This window comes from Lepus europaeus, chromosome 2 (assembly GCF_033115175.1).
Source record: "Lepus europaeus isolate LE1 chromosome 2, mLepTim1.pri, whole genome shotgun sequence".
In the NCBI taxonomy this organism is placed as follows: Eukaryota; Metazoa; Chordata; class Mammalia; order Lagomorpha; family Leporidae; genus Lepus; species Lepus europaeus.
Genome location: NC_084828.1, coordinates 32548435 through 32565554, shown reverse-complemented (window position 1 = coordinate 32565554; position 17120 = coordinate 32548435). Strand labels below are relative to the sequence as shown.

General features: G+C 39.9%; 1 protein-coding gene across 4 annotated transcripts in view; it reads right to left on the bottom strand.

Annotated features, from left to right (window-relative positions):
• SAMSN1 (SAM domain, SH3 domain and nuclear localization signals 1) overlaps positions 1-17120 on the bottom strand; it is a 548989-nt gene that overhangs the window by 120450 nt on the left and 411419 nt on the right. For all 4 annotated transcript variants that reach the window (XM_062206648.1, XM_062206649.1, XM_062206654.1 and 1 more), the window contains one exon: positions 11792-11862. In XM_062206648.1, coding sequence (XP_062062632.1) covers positions 11792-11862 — 71 coding nt within the window. The remainder of the gene's footprint in view (positions 1-11791; positions 11863-17120) is intronic.

The window sequence follows — 17120 nt, the reverse complement described above, 5'->3', positions numbered from 1 at the left end:
ACAGTAAGAGATGAGGGTACTTTAGCCTGATTGTTGGGGTCCAATCTAAATTTACTTGTTGGAATTGAGTTCATAGTGTAATCATATTATGAAGTGAGGTTTTGGGGGAACTGACTACGTTATGAGGGCTCCACTCTCCTGAATGGAGCCTCTTATAAAAGAGGTGAAAGGAAGGTGGATAGTCTCTACCACATGTGGATGTATTGAGATGGTTCCATCTTTTTTTTTTTTTTTGGTTAAAAATTTACTTATTTATTTAATTGAAAGGCAGAGTTACAGAGAAGCAGAGGCAGGGAGAGAGGTCTTCCATCCACTGGTTCTCTCCCCAGATGGCCACACAGGCCAGAGCTGCACCAATCAGAAACCAGGAGCCAGGGCTTCTTCCAGATCTCCTACGTGGGTGCAGGGGCCCAAGGATTTGGGCCATCTTCCACTGCTTTCTCAGGCCACAGCAGAGAGCTGGATTGTAAGTGGAGCAGGATTGGAAGTGAAGCAGCTGGGACTCGAACCGTCTCTCATATGGGATGCCATCACTGCAGGAGGAGGCTTTACCCGCTACACCACAGCGCCACCCCGGCTCCATCTTTACAGTAAAGAAGCAAGCCCTTGGCCAGCACCATGGCTCAACAGGCTAATCCTCTGCCTTGCGGCGCCGGCATACCGGGTTCTAGTCCCGGTTGCTGTCCCAGTTGCCCCTCTTCCAGGCCAGCTCTCTGCTATGGCCCAGGAGTGCAGTGGAGGATGGCTCAAGTGCTTGGGCCCTGCACCCCATGGGAGACCAGGAGAAGCACCTGGCTCCTGAGTTGGGATCAGCGCAGTGTGCCGGCCGCAGCGGCCACTGGAGGGTGAACCAACAGCACAGGAAGACCTTTCTCTCTGTCTCTCTCTCTCACTGTCCACTCTGCCTGTCAAAAAAAAAGGAAGCAAGCCCTTACCAGACACCAAGTCTGCTGGTGTCTTGATCTTGGCCCTAGCTTCCAGAACCATAAGCAATATAGTTCTGTCATTTGTAAATTAAGGCAGATGAAGATATTTTGTTGCAGCAGCCTGAATGCATTAACATGAAGAAGATTTCAAATCTTACCTGAGAGGGGTGTCTACAACCATTTAAAGGGAATTTAGAGAGGGGAAGACAGGAATGTTCATTGAAGTCTAGTAAGGACTAGACTACTACACACAGGGCTTCATTTCATATTTATCACAATAAGAAGTTTTTGTTATCACCATTTCACAACTCAGAAAATTGTAGCACAGCGAGTTTAAGCAAAAAGTCCAAAGTCATACAAAGATAATGCAAATTCGGTGACTACAAAGTCCAGATCCAAACATAAGTCTTAAGTTCTAGCCCACAAACTGTAAACAAGGAACAAGAAGTCAGAAACAAACAAACAAACAAAAATGATGGAGTAATTGAAGTAAATAAAGCAAATGCTGATGGATGCAGTTTTCTCTGGTCACTGGTTGTAACCTGTGGCTTCTTGCAGAGCTGGGCCTGCACCATTGAGATTGTTTTTTAAGGATAACACTTCATACCTGGTGATTGGCACAGTGAAAGGTACCAGAATATGTTTACCCGCTCTTGGCTGAATTCATTTTAAAAATGAATTACAATAGTCCTAAAGAACACCAAGAATAATTCTTCTTAACCTTTTAAAGTTACCAAAAGGGAAAATACTCATTTTTGGAATTGGAATTTGATAAGAAAATATAGTTCATTCATAAAATTCCTTTTTTAAAATGAGGTATTTCCTCCTCCTTGAAAACAAGTTAAGGGGCTGGAGCTGTGGCCTAGCATGTATAGCTGGTGCCTGCGGTGCTGGCATCCCATATGGGTACCAATTCAAGTTCGGCCTGTTCCACCTCTGATCCAGCTCTCTGCTATGGCCTGGGATAGCAGTAGAAGATGGCCCAAGTGCTTGAGCCCCTCCACCCATGTTGGGGACCCAGAAGAAGCACCTGGCTCTTGGCTTTGGATCTGCCCAGCTCCAGTCGTTGTCATCATTTGGGGAGTGAACCAGTGGATGGAAGATCTGTCTCTCCCTTCTCTCCCTACCTCTGTAACTACGCCTTTCAAATAAAAAAAAACTTTTAAAAAAAGAAAAGTTAAAATGGAGCATTGTTTAAATTCATTTCTTTGTTTTTCAAGAGAAAGTGAATTTATTATACATTTCAGCATAACTTTGGACATCAATTTGAGGAATCTAGTGTATTTTTTACTCCATTTCACCAGAAACAAAAGATGTGGATTTGGTAAGAATCTATTTTGGATTCCTTTAACAGCAACTAAAGCCACTCTTTAAAATCTTCTACTGCTTTTGTTCCCTTCTTTTTGAGTGGCAGAAAGACAGAGAGAGCTCTCATCTGCAAGTTCACTCCTCAGATACCCATAATCTAGGAACCAGGAACTCAATCCAGCTCTCCCACATGGGTGACATGGACCCAGCCACTCTGGCCATCACCCATTGCCTCCTAAGGTGCACATCACCAGCAGGAACAAGAGCAGAACCAAGTCTCCAAGCTCAGCGCTATGATGTGGGATGCAAGTGTTTCAACTGGTATCCTGACCACTGCACCAACTGCCCACCCAAAAATCTTCTACTTCTCAAGAGTAAAAAATATAATCCCCTATTCTATCTGTAAAATGAGTTGTAATCACAGCACCAGCACTGGGACATGGTGGATTAAGCTGCGGCCTGCAATGCCAGCATCTCGTATGAGCGCCAGTTCAAGTGCTGGCTGTCCCACTTCTTTTTTTTTTTTTTTTTTTTTTTAGTGGTCAGTAAAATTTTATAATATAGAGCATAAGTAAATGGTAACTGTGTTACATAAGCAGTGGTCAGTAATTGTAATACAGAGCATATTTTTTCTTTAAAATATGTACATATTCTTTTGACACTTTTAAAAATACACGTTGACTTAAACTGGACTCGTTGGTTCCTAGGTCACTTTTTAAGTTTCTCAGTAGCTCCATCTCATTTGCTAATTAAATTGTGTTGTGCTTTCCACATCTTCATTCTGGCATGAAGGCAAATTTTGTTGACTCCTATATTTTTCAATTATCTGAAAACACCTTTCCCATAAAGTTGAGGTGTCAAGATCCTGAAGGGCAAACCTCCTCCGTTGGTTCCCGCGCTGGCGAGATTCTGTGGCTCTGGCTCGTCTCCCGCCGCTCGACTCGAGAAACTGTAACGTGTCCAAAGACACGGACCCTGAGGAAGGAACGTCAACTGTAGCGGGTAAGAAGAGTAAAAAACATGTTGCCATCACTCAAGTTGCTCCACTAGAGACAATTAATAAATATGGGATGGACTCTGATCATGGATTGGACAAAGATAACAAACGTAATAAGGAGTCTGCCTCCCAAAGAGATCCTGAAGACAGCAAATCTGAAAGGAATTCTAAGGAGGAATCCTCTGCAGAACCTCTAAAGAGGGAAGAAGTTGCAGTGCCTATCTCCGGAATAAGTGATGAGGCTGTAGAATCACCGTGGGATTCTGAGGAAGAAACATCAAGTGGAAAGGGTGAAGTTCGTGCTGCCACTGGAGGTGTCCCAGAAGGAGATATCCTGGATTATTTCCTGTCATACAGTTGGGCAAGGATAGCCAAAGAGAGAAAAGCATCAGTGCCATCAAGTGGAGATACTGACAAGGATGTGACTGTCAGTCTAAGTGCACAAGAGCATGCAAAGGACACATTATCTGGTATTGCTGGAGTGCCAGAAGACAAAACTATTGATATGCCTGGCTTCAGACCAGATGATGAGCCTTTAAAATGCTCCTTAAAGTCTGAGGAAGGAATGTCAACCGTAGCGAGTAAGAAAGTTTTAAGAGATATCGCCATCACTCAAGTTGCTGCACAACAGCCCTTTAAAAAATATGCGTTGAAAAATGATCGTGGATTGGACAATGGTGACAAAGATAAGGAGTCTGCCTCCCAAAGAGATCCTGAAGACAGCAAATCTGAAAGGAATTCTAAGGAAGGAACGTCAACTGTAGCGGGTAAGAAGAGTAAAAAACGTGTTGCCATCACTCAAGTTGCTCCACTAGAGACAATTAATAAATATGGGATGGACTCTGATCATGGATTGGACAAAGATAACAAACGTAATAAGGAGTCTGCCTCCCAAAGAGATCCTGAAGACAGCAAATCAGAAACGAATTCTAAGGAAGGAACGTCAACTGTAGCAGGTAAGAAGAGTAAAAAACGTGTTGCCATCACTCAAGTTGCTCCACTAGAGACAATTAATAAATATGGGATGGATTCTGATCATGGATTGGACAAAGATAACAAATGTAATAAGGAGTCTGCCTCCCAAAGAGATCCTGAAGACAGCAAATCTGAAAGGAATTCTAAGGAAGGAACGTCAACTGTAGCGGGTAAGAAGAGTAAAAAACATGTTGCCATCACTCAAGTTGCTCCACTAGAGACAATTAATAAATATGGGATGGATTCTGATCATGGATTGGACAAAGATAACAAACGTAATAAGGAGTCTGCCTCCCAAAGAGATCCTGAAGACAGCAAATCTGAAAGGAATTCTAAGGAGGAATCCTCTGCAGAACCTCTAAAGAGGGAAGAAGTTGCAGTGCCTATCTCCGGAATAAGTGATGAGGCTGTAGAATCACCGTGGGATTCTAAGAGAAAAGCATCAATGCCATCAAGTGGAGATACTGACAAGGATGTGACTGTCAGTCTAAGTGCACAAGAGCATGCAAAGGACACATTATCTGGTATTGCTGGAGTGCCAGAAGACAAAATTATTGATATGCCTGGCTTCAGACCAGATGATGAGCCTTTAAAATGCTCCTTAAAGTCTGAGGAAGGAATGTCAACCGTAGCGAGTAAGAAGGTTTTAAAAGATATCACCATCACTCAAGTTGCTCCAAAACAGCCCTTTAAAAAATATGCGTTCAACTATGATCGTGGATTGGACAATGGTGACAAAGATAAGGAATCTGCCTCCCAAAGAGATCCTGAAGACAGCAAATCTGAAAGGAATTCTAAGTTTGGGGAGAAAGGGCAGCGTTGCCAACGTAAGGAAGTGGAAGTGTTGAGAAACTTGCATGAAAGTGCTGCTCCTCCTGGTGACGGTGATGGTTGTGGATTGAATCAGCAGAGAAAGAGTGGGGACCTTGATGGCCAGCGGTCTGCCACTGAGAAGAATGAAGAATATTATTCGGCGCATGAGAAATCAACAGTGGTCGGGGCTGAGTTTCTTGAGGAGACATGGAGGAATGAGTCTTTACCCAGCACTAGTACTGTGAGGCCTGCTGTACCGTCGTCCGGTGTTGGGAATGTTCGTGGTGGTTTCATGTGCAGGGCAGACCATGTCCCACAGGGAGACTTGAGAATGCCTACCTCACAGCTACAGCTTTCACGTGATCGCACGCTGGACTCCTCATACATGGTTTCACCGCATAATGTAGAATGTTGTTGCATGAACTCAAAAATTGAAATCCAGAATTTGAAGAAGGAATTAAGTGACCTCAGGAGACAAGTTTCATCGCATACTGTAGGATGTTGTTGCATGAACTCAAAAATTGAAATCCAGAATTTGAAGAAGGAATTAAGTGACCTCAGGAGACAAGTTTCATTGCATAATGTAGAATGTTGTTGCATGAACTCAAAAATTGAAATCCAGAATTTGAAGAAGGAATTAAGTGACCTCAGGAGACAAGTTTCATCGCATAATGTAGAATGTTGTTGCATGAACTCAAAAATTGAAATCCAGAATTTGAAGAAGGAATTAAGTGACCTCAGGAGACAATTGCATACATCGGAGTACACCAGAAGGCAAGCTGCTCGGGAAGAATGGGATGGAGAGCTGGAGAAGCCCAGGCAACTCCACGTGCAAGTGGGAGAGACCTTGGCTTGCAGCCTGAATGGGGCGCATGGGGGGTCAACGGTGGTCAGAACTGAATTTCTTGGGGAGGCACGGGGGAATGAATCTTTGCCCAGCACTGGTACTGTGGGGCCTGCTGTGCCGTCGTCCAGTGTTGAGAATGTTCATGGTGGTTTGGTGTGCGGGGGAGGCCATGTCCCACAGGGAGGCTTGAGAGTATCTGCCTCACGGCTGCAGCTTTCACGTGATCGCACACTGGACTCCTCATACATGAAAAAAGCATGTCAAAAAAGTTCAGAGTATCTAATGGAGAGTGATGACATTTCAAGAAGTATACCAAAAGAACACAGAATCCATGTTGGGATATCTAAACTCTCCAAAATGAAAGCTCCTCAGGAAGCCATTTCTAAAGAATTGGAGGAATATAAGCAACTCCTTCTAGAGGGATTTGAAGGTTTGATAAACAAACAAGATGAGGTCATTCAGGTTGCAGAAGCTTTTTCAAAGCAAGTGAATGAAGCTAAGGAAGTGTTAGCAGAGGTCAGAACTAAAAATTTTCTCCTGGAGAAACAACCGACTGGAACATTAACCAAGTCTGTTACTACGCAAACTTCGGTAGCGTCACATAGCGTTGGAAGTTGTCCCACTTCTGATCGAACTCCCTGCTATTGTGCCTGGGAAATGAGTGGAAGATGGCCCAAGTGTGTGGGCCCCTGCCACCCACATGGGAGACCCAGATGGAGTCCCAGGCTCCTGGCATCAGCCTGGCCCAGCCCTGCTGTTGCAGCCATTTGGAAGTGAACCAGTAGACAGAAGATCTCTTTCTCTCTTTCCCCCTAACTCTCTGTAACTTTGCCTTTCAAATAAATAAATAAATCATAAAGAAAGAAAATGATTTATAATATTGCTCTTGGAAAACAGCTCCATCTTTATTAGTAGATATTAGTAGTTATCTCTGGTGGTTTTAAAATATGTTTACAAATTCTTCTATACACTTCAAGAGCTGCACAAAGCTAGACTGAGTTACTTGTTGCTAACAAGTAGAATAAGATGGAATTGATGGTGCTTGACTTCTTGAAAGACATAATTTTCTCCCCTGGCTCTGGGTCTTGGATCACTCACTCTGGGGGGAATAAATGCTATGTGATAAGGACCCCCAAACAGCCCCAAGGATGCCAGTATTGCAAGAACCAGTGCCTCCAATCAACCCTACCAAGGCACTGAAGCCTCCAGCCTACTGTCATGAAAGGCAGTTGAAAAGAGATTCTCTAGCCCCAGTCAAAACTTTAGATGACATCTTGATTGTAACCACACAAGAATCTGACCTAGAAATACCAATCCCATACTCCCGAACTAACAAAACCGTGAGATAATAAATTTTAGTTTTTTAAGCCTCTAAACTTCCAGGTAATTTGCTGTGCATCAATAGATACTTAATATAATAGAGTTATATAATGGATAAGAAATAACATGAAATAAGAAACATGGATCAACACACAATATTGGGGCCAGTGTGGCATAGTGGGTAAAGCCATTGCCTGCAATGCAGGCATCCCATATGGATGCCAGTTCCTTTCTTGGCTGCTCCACTTCTGTTGCAGCTCTCTGTTAATGGCCTGAAAAACCAGCAGAAGATGTCCCAAGTATTAGGGGACCTGCCTTCCATGTGGAACACCTGGGTGAAGCTCCTGGCTCCTGGCTTAGGTCTGGCCCAACTCTGACCATTGCTGTCACGTGGGGAGTGAATCAGTGAATGTCTCTCCGTCTCTCTAACTCTGACTTTAAAACAAACAAATAAAACTTTAAAAGAGACAGCGGGCTCAATGCATGCTTTTTTTTTTTTTTTAAAATACACAGTATCTATTGCATGACAATTTTAACTAGCCTTGGTTTGACTCTAGCAGGCACTATGTGAACAATCTGTCATTTTGGCCTTTTCTTCTTTTCTGCATGATGGATTGTTCACATCTCGGTTTAGAGCCATCTCAAATTTGTCTGATGAAACCCAGTGAGGGGCTTGCCTTTTCTGCTTGTTAACGGGATCCCGGTACAACCTCAGTGACCTGGTTTCATGACCTCAGTTAAGCTCACAAAAAAAGCAGTACGACTTCGGTCCATGCTACACACCATTTCTCAACCATGGTGTGCTGCACTGGATATAGCTTTAAGTCTGTAAATACCGAACAGTCCCTACATATGTATTTTTAATTAAATCCTCAGCAAGCCTTTTTCTCCCTCAAGAAGCTCAGGGAAGAAATGTTTTATTTCAGTCCCGGGTAGGGGTGCTTGACAATGCTCAATATCCCAGCACTGGAAGTAATAGATGTGATCGCTTTTTTCTATCATGAATATGAATGCTGCTCTGAAGCCTGAATGTAGCTGGAGAATTTACGTGAGCAATGAGGCATGCAACATTTTTGAAAATATATTAGCCTAAAGTCCGTATTCCTGCATACTTTAGACCCTTTTCAACGAGCTACAAAATATTTGAGCCATCAAATGAATGCTTCCAGAGAAGAACAAACAAGAACAAAGTCTCAAAAATAAGGGCTGGGAGTCAGGTGTTGACAAGATGTTCTTCATAGTCGGTGTAGGGTTCACAGGAGTAATCTGACTGCTCTCGCTCCAAAGCCTCCCCAGCAGTACCGCTCTTGCACGCCTGGTTCTCCAGCAGGGTTATCCCAGGCCAACTTGGAAGAAACAGGTGGTGTGCTCAGTCAGTACTGAAGAAAGTATTCTGTGAACATCCTCCCACACTTGCCACTTGATTCCTCCGAGACTAACAGCTTCCTTATCATTTTGAGAATATACAGGAAACATGTCTGCTTGAGTCTTTTTTGATTGAGAATTCAGTTTATGTTTAAATCTTCCATCTCGAGTGACTTTAGTGACCAAAATACATCTTGTTGGCAGGATCCTATGATAACTGTAAGTAGAAAAATATTTTACGTTCTTTGTCCTTTATTCCATATAGTCAGCAAAATGACTGTATAAAAAATATCCTGTTAAGATACCATTTATTATTTTAGTCCTTTCTACTTTTGCATGTTTTTTTTTTGAATTCTATAATGACAAATATTCCTACAACAAGGAAGAAAAAAAATGATTTGACTTTTCCTAGACTATTTCTAGACTATTCTTTTCCAAGTTGAGACCTGAGCCTAATTTGGACTTCCCAAGTACAAATGCATAGAATGTCACATCTGTGGACAGATGCCCACCAATTCTCCTGATTTCAAAGATGTTTGTGGTTTGTGTACTGAGTATCATCCAGAGAGACGCAAAAAAAAAAAAAAAAATGGGGGGGGGGGAGAGTAGCAGCGATTAAGCATAGTGATTAAAGACACTATGGGGATGTTTGCATCTCACATTGGAGTGGCTGGGTTCGAGTCCTTGCTCCACTCCCAGTTTCAGCTTCCAGGTAACGTGCACCCTGGGAAGTAGCAGGTGATGGCTTAAGTAGTTAAGTTATGGCCAACCATGTGAGAGATGTGGGTTGAGTTCCCAGCTCTGAGCTTCAGTCTGTCTCAGCCTTGGCTGTTGCAAGCATTTGAGTAGTGAACCAACATAGGAGAACTCTATCCATCTTTCTGTCTCTCTGCCTTACAGATAAATTAAACAATTTTTCAGATACAAATCCTAGGCCCCAGTCATAACAAATTTGAACAAATACTACATGTGATTCTGCTATAGAAACTTTTTAAGATACCCTTGGAGAAACACTATTCTGATAGTTATTTACTCAGGAATGACAGGCCAAGGTCTGCGGCAAAGTCTACTCTCCTGTGAGCTCACCCACAGACTGGTCTCCCTCCTCACATTTCCTTCTCCATCCAAGAATGCTTTCCTTCCTCCCCCATCTCTTGGATATGAGGAATTAATAAACTAATACACTGTGTAATACTCTTTGTTAAACCAACATATTCTGACATATAGATAAATGTTGCTTAATTAAACTCAATTGCATGCTTAGTATGAATAAGAACGAAGTTGGATAAGACTGCTCCCTACACCCAAATGAGGATTTCCAAATGGCTCTGCCTTGTCTGTCACTGGAAGTGAACCCACCGGCCCTCAGTGATAAGCTACATCAGACTAGAATAGTTACCACGGAGAAGCACCATTCTTGACCAATAAACACATCTAGGAGTGGTATGAGAGTAAAGATTTATCTCTAATTGTTTTCTTCTATGAACAGTCTGCATCCTCTTCTTCTTTCTAAGAGATGTTTCTATTTTTCGAGTAAAAACCTAAACAAAGATTCCTCTCGGCACAAGGCATGCCTGGGAGCTCTTCTGTAAGCCAGCTGTGACTTCCCTCTGGCTATCAGACACTTTCACTTAGATATTATATCTGAGGCCTCATCTGAGTTGAGGAAAACGAGACTTCCTACGTCAAGAGAGACTCTGCCAGCTGTGCTTGCGAAAGTGCCATTAAGAACGTAAGCTGATGGGGGAGGAGAATGGGGAGAAGAAAGAGGACTAACAGCAACTGCTACATTCTTTTAAGCTTCATCTAAATGGCAACCATGAAGCTAAGTGCTTTAATGAAGTATTTCTCTTACTCCTCAAGACAGTCCTGAGATGTTTTTTTTTTTTTTTAACCTTTAAAGATTTTTTAAAAAATTTTATTTATTTGAAAGGCCGAGTGACACAGAAAGAGGAAGAGACCGAGAGCAAGATCACCCATCTGCTGGTTCACTGCCCAAATGGCTGCAACAGCTGGGGCTATGCCAGGCAGAAGCCAGAAGCCCAGAGCTTCTTCCAGTTATCCCACCTGTGTATAGGAGCCCAAGCACTTGGGCCATCTTTTTTCTTTTTTTCAGACACGTTAATAGGGAGCTGGATCAGAAGTGGAATGGCCAGGACTCAAACCCGTGCCCATATGGGATGCCAGCATTGCAGGCAGCAGCTTAACCCACTACACCAAAACATTGGCCCAAAGATACTGGTTCTTTACAGGTCAGTTTTGTAGAAGATGGAAACTGAGACAGAAAGAGTTTATTTAAATTGTCCAAGATCAGAGATTTACCAAGAGCTGAACCAAGATACAAATCACGCACTGCAGGGAGAATCCACTGGACAACAGGTGCTCAGGCAATGTGTTAGCAAACCTTGGGAGAGGGCAGTCCTATCATTCTGGCATTATCAAAACATCCAGCAGAAATGATAGCTGGTCAGAAGCTAGACAATTGTCTCATTCACTGGAGGACCTCTGACGACCTCAGAAATCAGACTGCATTCACGGATGCTGGTCTTTCTCTCTCCAAATCAACTCTTCTTAATTCATGTGCTACTTTGCCTCTGCTTATTGATAATATGTAAAGGAAATTCTAATTTTCCAATAAAACCATGAGAATGAAGGAAGAGAACCTTGTAGCCAGCAGGAAAATACCAAATACCAGTCTGACACCTGATTTGGTCCCATTGATTCATATACATTTGGTTGTTACGGAATGAATAGCAGTTTTCTATCTGTTAAGTAGTGTTACATTATTCTTGCTAGGGAGGCCCAAGAATTCTTAATTACTCAAACTCCTGGGCTAATGAGTGTAATACTTCAAATAGACAGGTCAGAAATCACAGTAAACCCATATTTTTTATATCAAATGTAAAAACTCAAGGAACATGACCCATTCTGAAGGCTGCCAGATGGATCTAGGCACTCAGGATAGGTCTTGTAGCAGAACAACCTAATATATTAATGTGGTAGGTCCAGAAGTACCTATCAAAAAGCTGTAGAGCACGATGTTTTGCATAGTCAAAATGATTATCTCAGGTCATCATTTGATTTTTCCACTTATATTCCAATTCACAGAGACACAGCATATCAGTTACAAGACTTACAACAACTAAATTCAAAATAGTGACAAAGCTATCCATCCAAACACCCTACACTGCACCTGGAGCATTTCAGAGCTTAATAACAGGGGTTGATTATTCACATTACCTGGTAGGAAGTTCCTTGTAGTGTTTTTCCTTGAAGGGTACATATGTTATTACTCAAAATTTCATTGAGATCTATGAGAAAATATAAATGTTACATAGAGAAAAGTTATAGAATTTAGAAAGCTCAGGTAGAATTTGATATTTATGTCTATTTTAATAGACTAATTAGTTTATTAAGGCATTGTGTTGACTAGATAATAAATATCTATTTTCTTAAGGCTATGCTATATTTTATAAGGAACACATTAACATAAAATACAAATTTAAGAAAGTAAAATGCAAGAATGCCACTAACCAGCCACATATCTGAGCAAGACATAAAATCTTGTTGGGACTCAGTTTCCTTCTTCATAATAAAGAATAGTATTCCAGAAAAAATAATACTTCTAACTGTAAAATGCTATGATTCTATGCAGTTATCACCTCATCTGTTTTTGTTAAACTAAGATTTCCACCCCTGGCATTTTGAGCTTCATTAGCTTAGGTCTGCTCAACATGAATTATTTATGTCAAAATGGTTCTATGCATGCTTTAGTAAAAGCTTTGGAATGCAGCATCCTTTTGCTTGCAGCTAAATGAAACCTTTACAAAAGTAGCTGCACTTCCCCTTCAGTCCCTGTAGAAAGGGTTTCATTTATTTAAATCTGAAATATACTGGATGTTCAAAGAGGACAAGACTTAATGGGTCACTGAATCTCTGGATCTTATTTCCCAGGTGAGGATCCTGAGATACACAGAAATCAGTTGACTGCCAGGCCAGTGACTCTTCCTTTCACCTTCACTCCTTTTTCATTGCAACCACTGCTTCAATTTTCTGCTGTTCCTTATTCTCATGTTCTGGGAGGAAAGGAGGAACAGAGTAGGTCTACCCTCTATGCACAGTGAAAAGGATCAGGGTGGTTTGTTCATAGCAATAAATCATGAGACTGTGCATGAACTACCTTGTGGATCACAAGTATTGGTGTTGTGAATGTACCATCCAGAATAAAATACCAAGACTCTGCCCTTCAGCTACTCATACACACACACAAAATGAGATAGAATAAAAACCAAACTTTACTGCTGATCAGCTTCTAGGTGTTTCTAATTGAGATGCTTCTGCCCATATTAATTTCAAAGCACTATAATCTTAGTAAGAACACTCCTAAAGAATTGGAGGACCTCAAGATTCATTTGTATGAAGCACAGGAACTCTGAGTATTCTCATTCAGTTCAAAAAGTTTTTCTGTAAATTAAAGGGCACTCCAGAAAAATTCATGAAAATGGAATTAAATGCAAAGTTTATTTTAATTGAGAGTCATGCATGGTTAACTCGTAGTATGGGTTTTTTTTTCTATTATATAATTACTTTTAATTTTATTTAAGGTATACAAACTTCATGTATTTCATATATATAAATTTAGGAAATAAAGTGATATTTCCCTCACTACCCTCCCGCCTCCCTATGCTTCCACCCTTCTTCCTCCTCCATATTCTCGTCTCACTATTAAAAGATCTATTTTCAGTTTACTTTATATTCACAAGATTATTCCTAAACTAAATAAAGAGTTCAACAAATAGCATGAAGAAAAAAACACTGTTTCTCAATAGCAGAGATGAGGGCTATAAACAATCATCAAATCTTGAAATGTTCATTTCACTCCAATACATTTTAGGTACTATACTACTTACCACAGATCAGGGAAAACATATGGAATTTGTCTTTTTAGAAATGGCTTATTTCACGAAGTATAATGGTTTCCAGTTGTGTCCATTTTGTTGCAAAAGACAGGATTTCATATTTTTTTTAACTGCTGAGTAGTATTCCATAGGATATAATACTATAGATTTCTATCAGTCATGAGTTAAAGGGCATTTGGGTTGATTCCATATCTTAGCTATTGTGAACTGAGCAGCAATGAACATGGGGTACAGATAATTCTTGCATATGCTGATTTCTTTTTGGTTGGGTAAATTCCCAAAAGTGGAATGGCTGGATCATAAGGTAGATCTATTTTCAGATTTCTGAGGTATTTCCATAATGTCTTCCACAGTGGTTGTATAAGTTTACAATCCCACCAACAGTGGATTAGGGTACCTTTTTCCCCACATCCTCGCCAGCATATGTTGTTTGTTGATTTCTGTATGATAGTCATTCTGAATGGAGTGAGGTGAAACCTCATCGTGGTTTTGATTTGCATTTCCCTGAGCATTTTTTTCAAGTGTCTGTTGGCCTTTTGAATTTCATCTTTTAAAAAATGCCTATCTAAGTCCTTTGCTCATTTCTTAACTGGATTGTTTATTTTTCTGTTGTTTGGTTTTCTGAGCTCTTTATAGATTCTAGATTAACCCTTCATCAGTTGCATAGTTTGCAAATATTTTCTCCCATTCTATCAGTTGCCTCTTCACTTTGTTGAGTATTTCTTTTGCAGTGCAGAAGTTTCTCAGCTTGATGTAATCCCATTTGTCAATTTTGGCTTTCATTGCCTATGGTTCTGGGGTCTTTTCCAAGAAATCTTTGCCTATGCCAATGTGTTATAGAATTTCTCTAATAATTTGATGGTTTCAGGTAGTAGGTTTAGGTCCTTGAGCATTTGGAGTGGATTTTTTATAAGATATAAATTAGGGGCCTTGTTTCATACTTGCCCATGCAGAGATCCAAATTTCCCAGCAGCATTTGTTGAAGAGGCTATACCTGCTTCAGGGATTGATTTAGTTCCCTTGACAAAGATAAGTTGGTTGTAGATCAACATGGGTTGATTTTTTAAGTTTCTATTCTGTTCCATAGCTCTACAAATCTATTTCTGTGCCAGTACCAAGCTGTTTTGATTATAACTGCCCTATAGTATGTCTTGAAAACTAACTGGTATTTGTGAAGCCATTGGCTTTGTTTTTGTTGCATAAGATTGCTTTAGCTATTTGGAGTTTCTTGTGTTTCCATACCAATTTCAGCATCATTTTTTCTATATATGAGAGGAATGTCCTTGGTATTTTGATTGGTATCTCATAGAATCTGTAAATTGCTTTTGGAAGTATGGACATTTTGATGATATGGATTCTACCAATCCATGAACATGGAAGATTGTTCCATTTTTTGTCTTCTCTTTATGTTTTATAATTTTCATTGAAGAGATCTTTGATGTCCTTGGTTAAAATTATTCTAAGGTATTTAATATTTTTTTCAGCTATTATGAATAGCATTGATCTTAGAAGCTCATTCTCAGCTATGGCATTGTCTGTGTATACAAAGGCTATTGATTTTTGTATGTTGATTTTATATCCTGCCACTTAAACTCTTTTATCAGTTTCAATGGTCTCTTGGTGGAGTCTGTTGGTTCTGGTATATAAAGAATTGTGTCATCTGCAAATACAGATATATGATATCCTCCTCCCCAGTTTGTATCCCTTTGCTTTCTTGTTCTTGCCTAATGGCTCTGGCTAAAACTTCCAGTATATTGAATAGCAATGGTGAAGAGTGGGTATCCTTGTTGGGTTCCAGTTATTATTGGGAATGCTTCAAATTTTTCCCTTTCAATAAGATGGTGGCTGTGGGTTTGTCATAAATTATCATGATTGTGTTCCTTCTATATCCAATTTGCATAAGGTTTTCATCATGAAGGGATGTTGTATTTTATCAAATGCTTTCTCTGCATCTATTGCAATAATTATGTGCTTTTTGTTATTCAGTTTGTTAATGTGATGTATCACATTATTGATTTGTGAGTGCTGATGTACCCTGCATACCCAGGATAAATACCACTGGTTCTGGGTGAGTGATCTTTCTGATGTGTTGTTGGATTTGATTAGCTATTATGTTGTTGAAGATTTTTGCATCTATGTTGATAAGGGATATTGGCCTATAGTTTTCTTTCTCTGTTATGTCTTTTTCTGGTTTAGGAATTAAGGTGATTCAGCCTCCTAGAAGGAGTTTGGGGATATTCTTTTCCTTTACATTGTACTGAATAGCTTTGGAAGAATTGGAATTAGTTCTTTTTTAAATGTCTGGTAGAATTCAGCAGTGAAGCTACCTGATCCTGAGCTTTTATTTGTTTGAGGGTCTTAATTACTTATTCAATCTCTATCTGTCCCTTTCCCTTTCAGTTTGCATGTATCTTCATTGATGAGGTATATTTCTTGCAGGCAGCAAATAGAAGGGTCTTTTTTTAAACCACTTTGCCAGTCTGTATCTTTTAATTGGAGAATTTAAGTCATTTATAGTCAAGGTTATTATTGATAAGTACTGACTTTGTCCTACCATTTTTCTTTAAATATTCCTATTGTTTGCTTTGGATTTCCTTCGTATTTTACTGGGAGATTTGCTGTCTTCACATTCTTCCATCTTTCTGTGATTGATATCTTTCTGTGATTATGTGTGTAGATGTGTAAGCAAATTTTGTAAGGCTGGACAAGTGCTGACAAATTCTTTCAATTTCTGTTTGCTATGGAAGGTCTTTATTTTACCTTCATTCATAAATGAGAGATTTGCAGGGTACAGTATTCTGGGTCGAGTTTTTTTCTCTTAAGAGTTGGACAATGTCTCTCCATTCTTTCCCAGCCTGTAAGGTTTTTGATGAGACATCAGCTATGAGTCTAATCGGAGATCCTCTGAAAGTAATCTGGTGTTTCTCTCATGCACATTTTAAAATCTTTTCTTCATATTTTACGGTTGAATGTCAACTACAATGTGTTATGGTGAAGATCTTTTCTGATCATGTCTATTAATAGATCTATGAGCACTGTGTACTTGGATGTCCATTTCTTAGGGAAGTTTTTGTAATTATTTCAATAAACAGGACTTATAATACATTCTCTCTTTCCATACCTTCAGGAGCTCCTAAGACCCCTACATTGGGTCATTTGATAGTTTCCCAGAAATTTCCAACACTGTTTTCATTTTTTCTAATTTCTTCTTATTTCTTTTGTCTAACTGAAAAATTTCCAAAGATTTGTCTTCTAGCTCAGATATTTTTTATTCTGTCTCACCAAGTCTGTTTTTAAGTCTTTCCACTGTATCTTTTATTTGACATGTTCAATTATTCGTTTCTAATATTTAATTTTGATATCTCTCCAAAATCTCAATTTCATGCGATAATTTTTCACCCATATTGTGTATGGATTTCTTTAATGGATTTGTTTCTGAGTAATCATATGATTGCTATAATTACTGAGCAATCCTATGATTAATCTTTTTTATTTTTATTTTTGACAGGCAGAGTGGACAGTGAGAGAGAGAGAGACAGAGAGAAAGGTCTTCCTTTTTTTTTTCAATGTTTTCCTTTTATTAATGTGTGTTCGAGTATGAAACATGGTCATTCCCCCCCTCCCTTTTTTTTTAAAAAAAGATTGTTCTC